A 15,448-nucleotide genomic window follows, 5' to 3' on the forward strand; every position below is an offset into this window, starting at 1 on the left:
CCCTCTCTCTCTGCCCCTCCCCTGCTCATGCTCTGTCTCTCTCTGTCTCAAAATAAATAAAGCATTTTTAAAAATTTTTTTAAAATGTTAGAAAATAACAATGGATAAAGCACTATAGAAATGAAATAAAGAAGAGTTTAATCCTATTTATTGGGGGGATATCAGGGACAACTATAGAAAAAAAAGATGTCTGATCTAGCCTTGATAGACAACCAGGAGTCTGGCAGGCAACAAAAAAGCACAAACAGAAATATGAGGATGTCAATGTGTGCTGTGTGTGGAGGGAATGTAAGTACCCAAAAGGCACTGACCAGCAGGATGGGAGTGGGGGTGCTTAGAGATTAGGTCAAAATAGTGAGCAGGGTCCAGACTAATGCTACGCAAAAGAGTTCTGACATTAAATGAGACCAAAAAATAAAGACTATATATATATATGTATATATATATATACATATATATATATATACACACACACACACACACTCTTTTTTAGTATAGTTGACAATTTACATTAGTTTCAGATGTACAACTTAGTTATTTGACAATTTTATACATTGTTATGTTCACAAGTATAGCTAGCAGCTGTCCCATTCCATTGTTATTAGAGTATCACTGATTGCATTCCTTATCCTGTGCCTTTTATTCCTGTGACTTATTCATTTAAAAATATCATAGGGCCGCCTAGGTGGCACAGTTGGTTAAGCGTCTGACTCTTGATTTTGACTCAAGTCATGATCTCACAGTACAAGAGTTCAAGCCCCATGCTGGGCTCAGTGCTGACAGTGCAGAGCCTGCTTGGGATTCTGTCTCCCTCTTTCTCTGCCCCTCCCCCACTCACAAGCACACATGCACGTGCACGCACGCACTCTCTCAAAATAAATAAACTTAAAAAAATCATTTAAATTATCATGGTTCCATACAAATACTGAGATTTTGTTCTATTTCTATGAAATGTGCCACTGGGATTTTGATAGGGATTGCACTGAATCTACAGATGGTCTGGAGAAATATGGACATCTTAACAATATTAATCCATGAACACAGGATATTTTTCCATTTATTTGTGTCTTTAATTTCTTTCACCAATGTCTTATATATAATTTTCAGTGTATAGCTCTTTCATGTCCTTGGTTAAACTTATTCCTAAGTATTTTCTTGTTTTCGATGATACTATAAATTGAATTATTTTATTCCTTTTTCAGATATCTCATTGTTAGTATTTAGAAACACAACTAACCCCAATTAGCCAAAGCAATTTTGAGAAAGAAGAACAAAGATGGAGGCATCACACTTCCTGATTTCAAACTATATTACAAAGTCAAAACCAAAACAGTATGGTACTTGCATAAAAACTGACACAGAAACCAATGGAAAAGAACTGAGAGCCCGGACATAAACAGTTATATATACAGCCAACTAATATTTGACAAAGGAGCCAAAAACACTCAATGGGGAAAGAATACAGTCTCCAATAAATGGTGTTGGGAAAACTGGGTAATCACATGCAAAAGGAACTATACCCCTATTTTATATCACTCACAAATTTTATATGAATTAAGTGCATCAAAGACCCAAATATAAGACTTAAGCCATAAAACTCCTAGAAGAAAGCATAGGGGAAAAGCTCCTTGACCTTGGTCTTGAGGGCAATGGGTTTTCTGTATATGACACCAAAAAAGAAAAAAGAAAAAAAAAGGGGGGCAACAAAAGCAAACATAAATGAGACTGTATCAAACTAAAAAGCTTTGGCACAGCAAAAGAAAATCAACAAAATTTTAAAAACCCATGGAATAGAAAATATTTGTAAACCAGGGCACCCTGGGTGGTTCAGTCTACTGAGCATCTGACTCTTGATTTTGGCTCAGGTCATGATCTCACAGTTAGTGGGATCCAGCCCCACATCAGACTCTGAGCTCACAGCACTTAAAAAAAAAAGTGCTTAAAACTTAAAAAAAAAAAAAAAAAGAAAGAAAGAAAGAAAGAAAGAAAGAAAGAAAGAAAGAATTTATAAACCATTTATCTGTAAAAGGTTAATATCCAAAATATACAGTAGTTCTCCTTTATCTGGTTTCAGTTACTTGTGGCCAACCACAGTCTAGAAGCAGATAATCCTTCTTCTGAGGTATTGTCAGGTGGTCAACAGTAGCCTAACCTGATGTCAGGCCTTCATCCTTTACCTCACTTCATCTCATCACAGAGGCATTTTATCATCTCAAGTCATTGTTAAGAAGAGGGAGTACAGTACAATAAAATATTTCAAGAGACCATGTTCACATAACTTTTATTACAGTATATTGTTATAACTGTTCTATTTTATTATTGATTGATTATATATAATCTCTTACTGTGCCTAATTTATAAATTAAACTTTATCATAGGTATGTACAAAAAGAAACATAGTTTATATAGGATTCAGTGCTATCTGCAGTATATACAGGAAGAAACATAATTTATATAGGATTCAGTACTATCTGCAGTTTTAAGCATCCACTGGAAGTCTTGGAATGTATTCTCAGTGGAAAAGGAAGACTACTACATACGGAACTCTTACACCTCAACAGCAAAAAAAACCCAAACAACTGAAGTTAAACACAGGCAGAGGATCCGAACAGACATTTTTCTGAAGAAGACACACAGGTGGCAAAAAAGCATATGGAAAAATGTTCAGCATCACTAACCATCAGGGAAATACAAGCCAAAACCACAATGAGATACTGCCTACGGGGATGGCTATTATCAAAAAGACAAGAGATCACAAGTATTAGTGAGGATTTGAGAAAAGAGAATCCTTGTGTACTGGTGGCAGCCACTATGGAAAACAATATAGGGGTTACCCCCAAAATTAAACATAAAATTACCATATGATCCAGAAATTCCACTTCTGAGGATATATCAAAAAAAAAAAAAAAAATCACTATCTCAAAAAGATATCTCCACTGCTGTGTTCATTACACCATTATTCACAATAGCCAAGATATGGAAATAATCTAAGTGTCCACCTTCAAACAAATGGATAAAGAAGTGAGACAGACAGACAGACAGAGACACACACACACACACACACACACACACACACACACACACACACACATATTATTCAGCCATGATAAAAAAAGGAAACCCTACCATTTGCAACAACATGGATGGACTTCGAGGGCCTTATGCCACATGAAATAAGCCATACAGGGAAAGACAAATACTATATGATCTCAATTACATGTGGAATTTTAAAAAGCCTACCTCATAGAGGCAGAATAGAACAGTAGCTATCAGGGGCTGGGGAGTGAAGGAAAAGTGTAGATGTTGGTTAAAGGGTACAACCTTGTACTTGTAAGATAAGTTCTGGGGATGTAATGTACAGCATGATGTAACAGCATTATCTAACAATAATGTATTATATACTTGAAAATTACTAAAAGAGTAGATCTTAAATGTTCTTACCACAACAGAAATGGTAATTATCTGAGGTAATAAAGGTGTTAACTAACCCTATTGTGGTAATCATTTCACAATACATAGTATATCAAAGAATCACCTTGTATATGTTACATTTAACCAATGTTATACATCAGTTATATCTCAATAAAGCTGGAAAAAAAAAAAAAACATTTATCTATTTGTAGGAGATAGTGATGGACAGGTAAATATATCCAGCAATGGTCCCTATCCAACAAGAGTTGACAACCTAAAGAAGACAACACTAATACAGGCAACATTTAAGAAAGGAAAAATACACATGACTTTATCAACATTAAAGTTACACATGAATTCAATAAAGTATTTACATTATGCTTCCTCCACTTCTCTTTCCTTTTCATGTGCTCTCCAAGAATTTGGAAGGTGAAAAGCAGCCAAAATGAAGTTATTTAGGGTTAGAAATCTTTTTCCCAAATCTTGAATCATTTTGTGATTCTCCTCTGAACCCATTCCAAAGGAATGAAGGAATGCTGGAGCTGACCTGAGAGTGGGAGGAAGGGGGTGGGGAGTGCAGAGAGCACAGGGTGACGAAATGAACCTAGCTCCATGTTTCCACCACAGACACAGTGCCGAGTTTGACCAATGCTTCCTCCGAAGGCTCTACTGCTTCCGGAAGTCCCTGGCTGTTATTATGGCTTCCTGCTGGGGGTGCAGAGGACAGTGGTCATGGCATGCACCTTTTCATTATTCTCTCCCCTCAGTAGTGCCAAAATCTTTAGGGTCTACTAAGCATATTATTTCCACCCAAGTGGGCCTTCCATTCCCTATGCAAAGGCTTCGGCAGACCATACCACACCAAAGAGAGATTTACATTTTAAATGACCAAATATTTCAACCATATGCCAGTGTGATTTACATGAATACCTACCGTTTTAAGTTGGTCCTGTCACCACTATCTGAACTTGCCACAGACGAAGTATCATAGGAGTGGGAATCAATAGTATCAATGTTTAACAATGTAGGGTCCTCCAGAACAAAAGACTCCTCTTCATCATCAGTCTAAATTGGAAGAATATGGATCAATAAACTCACAATTCCAAATACCCTGTAAGTCAGACAAGCATAAATGTGTTCTCTAAAATGCTCACATGCTTATTTCTGCTTTTCACCTCTTTTCCAAGCATTGTTATTGACTAGAGAAGCATAGAAAATTAATTTCCAAATCTAGATAGATATCTGTCTCTACAAAGAGTTCGCTCCAAAAATTTCTTCCTTGTAGCAGGAAGCAGCAGAAGCAGTTATGCAAATTATTGTTAGCAGCTAAACACTTCTTAAAATTCAAACCCGTAAATAAGCTTTACTAGTTAACTAACAGCCAGTAGCTAATTAGAAGAAAACAAATACTACCTGACTACAAATAGTATACCATGAGAAATAGGACAAACAAAAGAAAAGCATTCTGGGTTAGGAAAACCATAAGGGACTCTTAAAAACTGAGAATAAACTGAGGGTTGATGGAGGGGTGAGAGGGAGGGGAAAGTAAGTGATGGGCATTGAGGAGGGCACCTGTTGGGATGAGCACGGGGTGTTGTATGGAAACCAATTTGACAATAAATTTCATATTAAAAAAAAAACAAAACAAAAAACAAAAAAATAAAATAAAATAAAAATAAAACAGTGTGAAAAAAAAAAGAAAGAGCATCTGCAAACACAGTGATTTCATAAGGTGAATTTTACTCCTAGAAAAGGAAGAAGTCCCAAATGACTGGAATATTATGAGGAGTTAGAGTGATCCTAGAAAGATAAGCTAGGACCAAATTATAAAAAGCTTTATATTCCATGAGCCAAGTGACAGCAGGGCCTATGTCCTCCTTGTCTACCACTATATCCCTACTGCCCAGTACAATGTCTGGCATATACTTACTACTCATTCATCTACTGAATTAGTGTACTGTATATAGTAGACAATAGGAAGGAAACCGAGATGTTTTAAGAAGTAGGCACACATGATGGGACCAACGTTTTATAAAGATAAATGGGGCAGCAGGAAGATGGATGAGTGTAGTCAGGGAAACTGAGACAAAGAAACTATTAAGAACCTGTAACAAGGTAGGGGCACCCGGGTGGCTCAGTTGGTTAAACATCTGACTTCAGCTGAGGTCATAATCTCGTGTCTTGTGGGTTCGAGCCCCACATCGGGCTCTGTGCTGACAGTTCAGTACCTGGAGCCTGCTTCAGATTCAGTACCTCCCTCTCTCTCTGCCCCTCCCCCACCCCCACGCACACGCACGCACTCTTTCTCTCTCTCTCAAAAATAAAAAATAATTTAAAAGGAACCAGTAACAAAGCTATTGCAGTGTCAAGGGAAAAGAAAGAGGAGGGCGCCTGGGTGGCTCAGTCCATTAAGCATCCAACTTCAGCTCAGGTCATGATCTCATGGCTGGTCAGTTCGAGCCCCACGTTGGGCTCTGGGCTGACAGCTCAGAGCCTGGAGCCTGTTTCAGATTCTGTGGCTCCCTCTCTCTCTGCCTCTGCCCCACTCGTACTCTGTTTATCTCTCAAAAATAAATAATAAACATTAAAAAAAATTTTTTTAAAGGCAGGGAGTGGAGCTTAAGAACTCATCAGAAGAGGTCAAGAGAAGGAATAATGAAAGAGACATTACTGAGAAAACCCAAAGTCCCTGGCTACCATTTTTTTTTTTTTAACGTTTATTTTTGAGAGAGTACACAAGCAGAGGAGGGTCAGAGAGAGGGGGAGACGCAGAATCTGAAACAGGCTCCAGGCTCTGAGCTGTCAGCACAGAGCCCAATGCAGGGCTTGAACTCATGAACCGTGAGATCATGACCTGAGCCAAAGTTGGACGCTTAACGGACTGAGCCACCCAGGTGCCCCCCCCCCCACTACTATTTAATGGCAGGGGATGGGAGGTGGGGACATCAGGGGGAAATCAAAGAGGATTCCAAGGTTTCTAGCTTGAACAACTAGGCAAAAGGTAATACTTCTGAGATAAAAAGCAGAATAGCAGATAAAGCAGAATGAGGAGTTCAGCTTTGAACAGGTTGATTCTGAACAACAGACATTAAAGAAAAATGTTCTGATCATACTCCTCTTTCAGCTGGACTACGTTCTGCCTTACCACTTCCATTAAAACTCATTATCTCCACTTTCTCCACCATTGCTAGCCACTACTACCTTTGCTGAAGTTACCAGCCAAATTCACAGGCCTATTTTCAGGTAACGTGCCCTTGTCCCCTTGGCATCATTTAACACTACAACCATTCCCTCCCTACTTCTTGGAACTTTCTCTTCCCTTGGCTTCCAGTGCATCCCTTTTCTGCTACTCCTCCCAACTTACGAGGCCTCTTCTACCCGTCATGTTCTCTATTTTCTGATCAGCCAAACCTTTAAATCATGCTATTCCCTGGGATTATATTCTTAGCTCTCTTCCTACTTCGCACACTTTCTATATGAGCAAGCTAATCCCTACTTATAGCTTGAAGTACTATGTCATGCTAATGACTCCAAAATCTGCATCTTCAGTATCAACATTTCTCTTGAGGTTCAGGCCCACATTGCCAACTGCTTTTCATATATCTACACACATGCACGCACACCTGCTAAAAACAAGATTAGAACCACAAGGAGAGACGGTCTCTTGAGAGCCTGACAGAGGTGGGACAACTGCCTTAGGAAAGGAAAGGAAAGAACTCAAAAATTAGAACTGCAGCACCAAGAAGCAAGAGGGCTAATCAGAATCTTACCTGATTTTCTTAAGCACCCTGAGGATGTAATTAAAGCAAACAGATCCATTAAATGAAGCCAGGGTTGAGGACTTACAAAATACATGAAAGAAAAAATGAAAGAAGAGAACTGAGCTTATCAATAAGGCTGAATTTAAAACTACTACTACACAGCAGAGATATTAATTTTCCCACACTGATGCATAAAATCTACATAATCCTTTCAAATTTCATTGTGTGTCTGTGTGTCTGTATGTGTAAACTAATAAAGTGATTCTAAAATTTACATGATGCAGAAGACCAAGAATAAGCAAGGCAACCTTGAAGAACAACACCAAAGATCTGAAACTACTAGTTATCAAGACCTATCATAACAAACATTAGAATGTGGTATTAGGGCGAGTATAGAAAGACCAATGGAATCAGACCCACACAAAAATGATCACCCGATTTAAAACAAAAGTGACACCACAGAAAAGAATATTTTTTTTCAGTAAATGGTGCTGGCTCATACCTCACACCATCACACACAAAAAATTCCAGATGAATCACAGACCAAAGTTTAAAAGGCAGAACAATAAAGATATTAAAACAAGATAGTATCATCATGACCTCAGAATTTTCAAAATTTTCTCAAAACAAGACACACAAAAACACTAACCATAACAGAAAACCAAAATAAGCTGAACTACATTAAGAACTTCTGCTCATCAAAAGAAACCACTAAAAGAGTGAAAAAGTAACCCACAGAATGGAAGAAGATATTTGTAATACATATACCTAATAAAGGGCCTATATACATCACATGTAAAGAACTCCTACAGGGTGCCTGGGTGGCTCAGTCGTTTAAGCATCTGACTCTTGGTTTCAGCTCAGATCATGAGTTTACGGTTTCATGAGTTCGAGCCCCACATCAGGCTCTGCACTGGCAGGGTAGAGCCTGCTTGGGATTCTCTCTCTTTCCTTCGCTCTCTTCCCCTCCCCTGCTCATGCTGCCTCTGTCTCTCTCAACATAAACAAACTTTAAAAAAAATTTTTTTTTTTTAACGTTTTATTTATTTTTGAGACAGGGAGAGACAGAGCATGAACAGGGGAGGGTCAGAGAGAGGGAGACACAGAATCTGAAACAGGCTCCAGGCTCTGAGCTGTCAGCACAGAGCCCGATGCGGGGCTTGAACTCACGGACTGTGAGATCATGACCTGAGCCGAAGTCGGCCACTTAACCGACTGAGCCACCCAGGCGCCCCTAAAAAAATTTTTAAAAAGAACTCCTGTAAGCTTAAAAAAAAAAAAAGTGAGCAAAAGACATGAAAAGGCAATTCACAAAAGAGATATCCAAAAGCCCAAAACCTATGTCAAAATACCCAATTTCATCAGTCTTCAAAGAGAGAAATTCAGATTAAAACAATGATGTGATACCACTGTACATGGATACAGTGAAAAAGAGAAAATTCAAAAGTTGATGAGGCTATGGTATTCAGCACTCTCATATACTGCTGCTGGAAGTATGTATTATTCCAACCACTCTAAAAAAACCTAAGGCGGGGCACTCAGCTCAGTGGGCTGAGTGTCCGAATTCGGCTCCGGTCATGACCTCACAGTTCGTGAGTTAGAGGCCTACATTGGGCTCGCTGCTGTCAGCACAGAGGCCACTTCAGATCCTCTGTCTCTGTCTCTCTCTCTGCCCTTCCCCCACTTGCTCTCTCTCTCTCTCTCTCTCTCTCTCTCTCTCTCTCTCTCTCTCTCTCTCTCTCAAAAAGAAATAAACATAAAAACAACACCTGCGGCAATATCTACTAAAGCTGAACATACCCGTATCTGACGACCTAGAAATTCTATTCCTAAGTATATAACCAACAGAAATGTGTGTGTATATATATATGTGTATAAACATACCTAAAGACATGAATAAGAATATTCACAGCAACTTTTCATAGTAGCCAGAAATTAGATATTATACAAATGCCCGTCAAAAGTAGAATGAACAATGGTATACACATAATATAAAGAGTTTTATGTATGGGAATGAATAATTACATACAAAAATATGAGTGAATCTAATAAAATATGGAGGAAAACAGATCAGACACACAAAAGCACATACTGTATAATTCCATTTATATGAAGTTCAAAGCAGGCAAGCTGATCAATGCTAGAAGTTAGAACTGTGATTATCCTCAGCTTAGGTACTCAAGGGGCACAAGAAGAGGTTCTGGGGTGTTAGTGATGTTTTATTTCTTCATCTGGATTCTAGCTGCACAGGGCATTCAATTTGTGAAAATTCACCAAACTATACACTTACAATTTGTGCACTTTTTCTATATGTATGTTACACTTCAATAAAAAGTTCAAAATAAATTTCTGGCTGCACAGTAGTAATGAAGTGAAGCATGTTACACTTCAATAAAAAGTTCAAAATAAATTTCTGGCTGCACAGTAGTAATGAAGTGAAGCAGGAATTTCCCAGACTGGAAGACTAGGAAGGATGAAGAGACTTGGTCCTGATTAGGCCAAAGAATAGGTTTAATGGAAGAAAAAGGAGGGGAGGTGGGGAGGTGGGCAGGCGGCTATGGTGAAAGAATGGAATTTCACAACTAAAAACCTCAGAGGTAGCACAGTTTCAAATGATGACAAGGCCTAGTAACATTATTTCATACCCTAAATTCTGAGATTTAGGATATCTCAATAACCTCTAACTTTCCAAACTATAACATATCTTGGATGCCCATTTCTTCCCAGCTTCTCTTCAGGTTGACATTAATGAACATTACTGAATACGTACACCCACATATCACATATCCTGGAGCAAGTGCTTACTTACACTTTGCATTTTTGCCCTTTCCATTTTGTCCTTTTCTAAAATCATTTTAGTACTTTCTCCCCCTGTAGTCTTCATAATGTTCTACAACTTAAATTTTATTTTTACTTTCACTTATCCACCTGCCTAGCTCCTTGGAGGTGTGAAGGCTAGCCAAGTTGCAGTCCTATGTCTCTCCCAAAGTCAGAGACATTCATACGACATTTTATAATCCTGGCATCTAACACTATGACCCAAATACCTGAGGCACCCAAATTACTACTGAGGATGATAACAGTATTATCTTCTCAGTAAGCCACTAATGACTGTACTTACTGTTACTTATAGATAAGTAAATTGTGCAAAGATGGTTTTTCTTCATTATGAACCTGTTTCATTCATGAGCATTTTCTTCGCCATTTGTGCACAAATATGATTAAATATGGCTTTATACACAACGTTCTAAGATTACTTTTATTTCACACTTAGTGAAATGAGGATGTGATTAAGATGTTAACAAAAATGACTAAGATTACTCTCTTCATCTCTAAATGAAAGATTTCCTATTAGAAAGCAATAAATATCACTGTAATTGGTTAATCTTTCATTGACCAAAGCCTTGTCAAAATTTAAAATGTTTAAGTCTTAGCACAGATCATACATTTTTGAAGTTAAAATATATTCAAAGTAACAGCAATATCAAACTGATGCAAAAAATAGATATCAAAGTCATACAAGAAAAATAAAAGATACAATTCACAGAGAAAGTAGTCCACATCCTACAAAGTGTTGCCTATAACCCCAAAAGTATAGGTAAAAAAGTAACAAAAACCAAGACTCAACTTATTCAAAGCTATGGGATCAGTAGGCATTTCTTTTGGGGAACCTATGCATCGTTATCTGTTAGAAAACTATAGATCTGAAGTAGATTAACACACTTAAAAAATCTTTCTTGTATTAGAACCTAACACCTCCAAGAGGAGTCTCAAGCAAGTTTTTAAAAGATCAAGAAGACAGAGTTAAAGAACTGTCAGCAGACGCAAGGTACATAAAAACTCACATACTTCACCAACATGTTACTGCCACCAAGCTCCTTTATAAAGTCTTTATGATCCGCTAATTCAGAAAGTAACATCATTTCAAAACTCTGACAAACTTTTTAACAAAGATGGCACCCATAAGACAAACTGTGCAAGTTTTGTTTTCTTTACACAGAAGAGTGGTGAGGTGCATTTCAAGGCTGCAGCTGCTCTCTACTATCAGAGGATGGGTTGAGTATCACTCATAGAGAGGACATTATCGAAATATTATACAAAGCTCCAGAGTGACACAAATTTAGTATTTTAGCTTGCTTCATAAAACATTTTTTCAAATCTACCAAGTATGAGGCATTGTACTTGGCACAGGCATGAAAAGACACGGCTTCTGCCCTTGAGAAGTTCATAATCTAGGTGAGCACTGTCCAACAGAACTTTCTGCAACAATGGAAATATTCTGTATCTGTTCTGTCCACCTTAGTAGCCACTAGCCACATGGGGCAACTGAGCACCTAAAATACACCTTGCACAACTGAGAGACTGAATTTTTCATTTTTATTGAACCATAATTAATTTAAATCTAAATTGCTCCATGTGACTAGTGGCTCCCATACTGGACAGTGCAGATCTAGATACATACACTATAATTAATCCAAAAGCATTAAAATCAATTCCATAAAATGACAATGATCATTAATACATACTTACCTCATTGAGTATGCTTTCCAGTGTTGGAGGCGTATCAACTTGAGGAATATCAAATTCCTTGTCATCAATCTAAATAGAGAAAAGAAACTAATGCTCATATAATGCTGCTCTCCCTCTTAGAATCGTGGGAGTGCTTTAATTTATTAGAACCATTACAAATTAAAGAGATAAACATACCAACAAACTGATCATGCAGAGCACCAACCCAATAGTCCACGTTAATAAGGTCAAAAGACTACAGAATTGTTTCCTCTCCTATCCACATATTCAGTGGTTATTAAAAACAAATATGCAGTAACTGCAACATCCTGACAGCCCTTTCCAGAAAGCTTCTGTTCAAGGACTCAGGCATCTGCATTCTTAAATAGTATAAAACAGCATGTCTTATGACAAGCCCCAATTTTCTAAGTGTAAAAAGCAATATACAGAGCAATGTACAACATCATAAGCGATATACAAAGGTCTGACACTGCCTTTCTTAGTTATTTCATAAATTATGGTGAGAAATGATTAGGTCAAACAAATTGCCATTAAATATTCTCCTGGTCACAAAAACTTATTAATATCAAATCAATGGGAGAAAAGTCACTTCATAAGATTTCTAAACCTACCACTAGCTCTGTGACCTTGAGCATCTAGTGAACATAGTCAGCTGTACTTCAGTTTCTTCCTCTATGAAGTGGCTTATCAGAGTGTGTGAAGCTCGAATGAGAACATATGTTAAGTGTTTCATAAATGGTAAATGTACACAAATGAAGACTGATATGATCTCATAAACCTGTTCATAGACTTCTACTAATTCATGTGAAAATGATAAAAAGTCTTTAGGTTCTAACTCTAACCAATGTTCTGGTTAAATAACATCATTTGACAAAAGTTGAATTTTTACCAGATCATTTTTGAACTCCAGTTCCTTGTCCAGATCTATGTAAGAAAATTTTGAAAGCGAAGCTTCAAGATTGAAAGACTTATTCAGTTCTTCTTCTGTAGTCTTGGCACAAAGGCTCTGTTCCACATTTTCATGGTCTGGTTCGTTTTCCATATTTACTTATAATAATTGTAGTTCAGTCAATCCAAGCAAGTTTTTGTTTGTTTTGTTTTGATTTTTGGCCTTAGATCATGATGACCTGAATGATCTGATCTCTTTTTAAAAAAGAAAAAATATACACCATTTAGATTTCATCAATTGGACATTTCAAAGACGTACTTGGTTAGACTTGTGTGGAAATGGATTCTTCATTCAATCACCTGACTGTGAAGCAAAGAGAAATCAATCCTAGGGTTTGAGGTATGATACTGGGGAAGAGCTTCTATGGAAGCACAGAGGAGACATATCTCACTACGGAGTCTGGGAAGGGGTCCACCACCCAAAGTCATTAAGTCTGGTGATAGTGATAGACTTGGGATAAGTTCAGCCACTAGACTTGGGACCAAACAGATTTATGTTTTAAGAGAATAAGGGCAAACTGGTGCCAAGAACTGCAATTAACCCCCCCCCCCACATTACACTCCTAAACCCCACAAATCTCCAGTTCCCCTGGAGAAAAGCACACATCAGTTTTGTTGTTGGCATCCATCAACAGTTGGCTTAACCAACTGAGCCACCCAGGTACCCCAATAAATAAGCTTTTTAAAAAAATAAAATAGAGTTGAAAATTAGTTGCTGTTATTGTTTTTTTTAATGCCTAAAATTCACTGACAATTTTATCCAACTAGGCTCATTGTTTTTTAGTACTGATGATGAATTTCACTTTGTTCCAAGTTTCATTTTTATCAGATTAAAAGAAACGAGTAACTACTATATGTAAGACATGTAGACTCATGAAGACAGATTTTTCAAGAGCTGAAACCAATTTTTCTTGCTAGTACATTTGGTATATTACCAAATACAGACTAATTTCTTTCACATGTTACAGAAGATAGACTAAAGCTCTGTTCTACAAACACATGATATCAAATACATTCCTAGAAGACATAAGTGAGGGCACTCTGTATCTGGCAACATTTGAAAGTAGCTTTCCAATCTCAGGTACTAAACATATTTCCCCCTTTGCAATGAGCCAAGGGCAGAAGCAATATTAACAATAATATGACTTTCTTCGAAGAGCACTGAATTGACTCATGACAAATTCCTTGTTAATAAAGTTCTCTCCTATTTGCTCCACTTAGGAAAAATGATTACAATTAGTCAAGGAATGTTCGCAAACATGCACAATCTAATACACATTCAGTGATTCCTGAGGACAGTTATTAAGTTTTATCCTTACACATTAAAAAAAAGAATGGAAAAGACAATAGCCCCCCCCCAAAAAAAACACTTTTATTTAAATGATTTAATAACCTAAAATATTTCACTCTTCACATTCGTCTTTCTAAAACAACTCACAAAGGAAAACAATTTTTTTTCTGGCTCTTTTTTTATATCTCCTATCTGGTATTAGTTAAGAGGTTCTCAGGGCAGCTCAGCATCTATGAACACCAATACCACATTCAAGAAGTTTCAAATGATCAAGCATCCCCTAAACAAAGAGTACCATCTTGCCATGCTACCCTACTCCACTTTCAACCTTCACTTCACCAAGTTCCTATTATTGTGATATGCTGGCAAAGTGGAAAGAACATAAGCCAAACAGTCCATTAAAATCAGGTTTGACTTTGGGCTTTACCAGCTCCAATCTGTGACCCTGGCTAATTTGTCTACTCTTTCTGAGCCACTCTATTTCTATATCTTGGAAGATGAAATATTGTGGCCATATATGTTTTTGCCCATAACAGCACCTCTTGTTGGAGGAAGGGCTCCTTCAAACCATGTGGTTCTTGTGGAGGCTGCCAATCAAAACTCCCCTAGTAACAGAGACTGCATAATGTAGCCAGAGTGCTTCAGGGGGATTCATTAAAATGGAACTGGTGAGGAAAAGCTGCTTCCACTGTGTTCTAAACAATGAATAGTAAGGCTGAGCAGCACCCCCACCCTACACCCCACCCTGTTCTGCAGAAAAAAAGGAGGTCATTTATTCAATACATATCAACTAAGCACATACTATAAATGCCACTGGAGATCCACCACTACGGACTCAATTTACATCCTAGAAACAGATTCTCTAACAATAATAAAATCAACCTACAAAAAGAACCAGAGAAGATGAGGAAGGGGTGTCCTGATACCACTCAGGCCCCCTTATTCCAGTCTTGTATGATGTTCGCTCTAGCCACAGTCTTCTGGTGGTTTGGCTGTATAAGCCAGCATACTCTCCCAACTCTTTTTTTTTTTTTTTTCTTTTTAAACTTACAATGGAGAGTCCTGACTTTTAGGAATGCAGCTACCTATTCTGCAAAGCTACTGTGAGGAATATATTAGATTATGACTATAAAGCATTTAGAATAATGCCTGGACACAGAATAGGTTTTCAAGAAATACTAGCTATTATCATTTAAAATTTCCTCAAGATTTCCAAATTCTTCCAGAGCTAAACATCCTGAAACAATATCCAGTACTTCTGTAACAGTCTGGCCAGTGTTAAGCTTATCATAAGGATACCTTACTGGAAGAGTACACTTACTTCTGCTCTCAGAAGTTTCTTTATGAGCTAAATGTTAAGGGTTTTATCTAAGACTAGTACAGCCCCCAGTAAAGCATCAGAGACCCTTCAGGAAAAACGTTTAATTATTATAATAATTGTCATATACTACTAATTCATTCTAAAATTGTGCTTTTAGGGGTGTCTAAGTGGCTCAGTTGGTTGAGG

At 37.6% G+C, this 15,448-nt stretch overlaps 1 protein-coding gene across 6 annotated transcripts in view; it reads right to left on the reverse strand.

Moving 5' to 3' along the window:
- The window catches only part of VPS8 (VPS8 subunit of CORVET complex), a 250,022-nt gene that overhangs the window by 227,294 nt on the left and 7,280 nt on the right, over window positions 1-15,448 (reverse strand). For 3 of the 6 annotated variants that reach the window (XM_007083608.2, XM_042956666.1, XM_042956660.1), the window contains exons 2-4: window positions 12,592-12,845; window positions 11,703-11,771; window positions 4,346-4,476 (exon numbers count right to left, since the gene is read on the reverse strand). In XM_007083608.2, coding sequence (XP_007083670.1) covers window positions 4,346-4,476; window positions 11,703-11,771; window positions 12,592-12,744 — 353 coding nt within the window. In that variant the 5' untranslated portion in view covers window positions 12,745-12,845. Of the gene's footprint in view, window positions 1-3,126; window positions 3,158-3,785; window positions 3,887-3,958; window positions 4,120-4,345; window positions 4,477-11,702; window positions 11,772-12,591; window positions 12,846-15,448 lie in introns of those variants that run through there. The other 3 variants (XM_042956662.1, XM_042956661.1, XM_042956663.1) reach the window with 3 other exon arrangements.

Source organism: Panthera tigris, chromosome C2 (genome assembly GCF_018350195.1).
Source record: "Panthera tigris isolate Pti1 chromosome C2, P.tigris_Pti1_mat1.1, whole genome shotgun sequence".
NCBI classification, from domain to species: domain Eukaryota; kingdom Metazoa; phylum Chordata; class Mammalia; order Carnivora; family Felidae; genus Panthera; species Panthera tigris.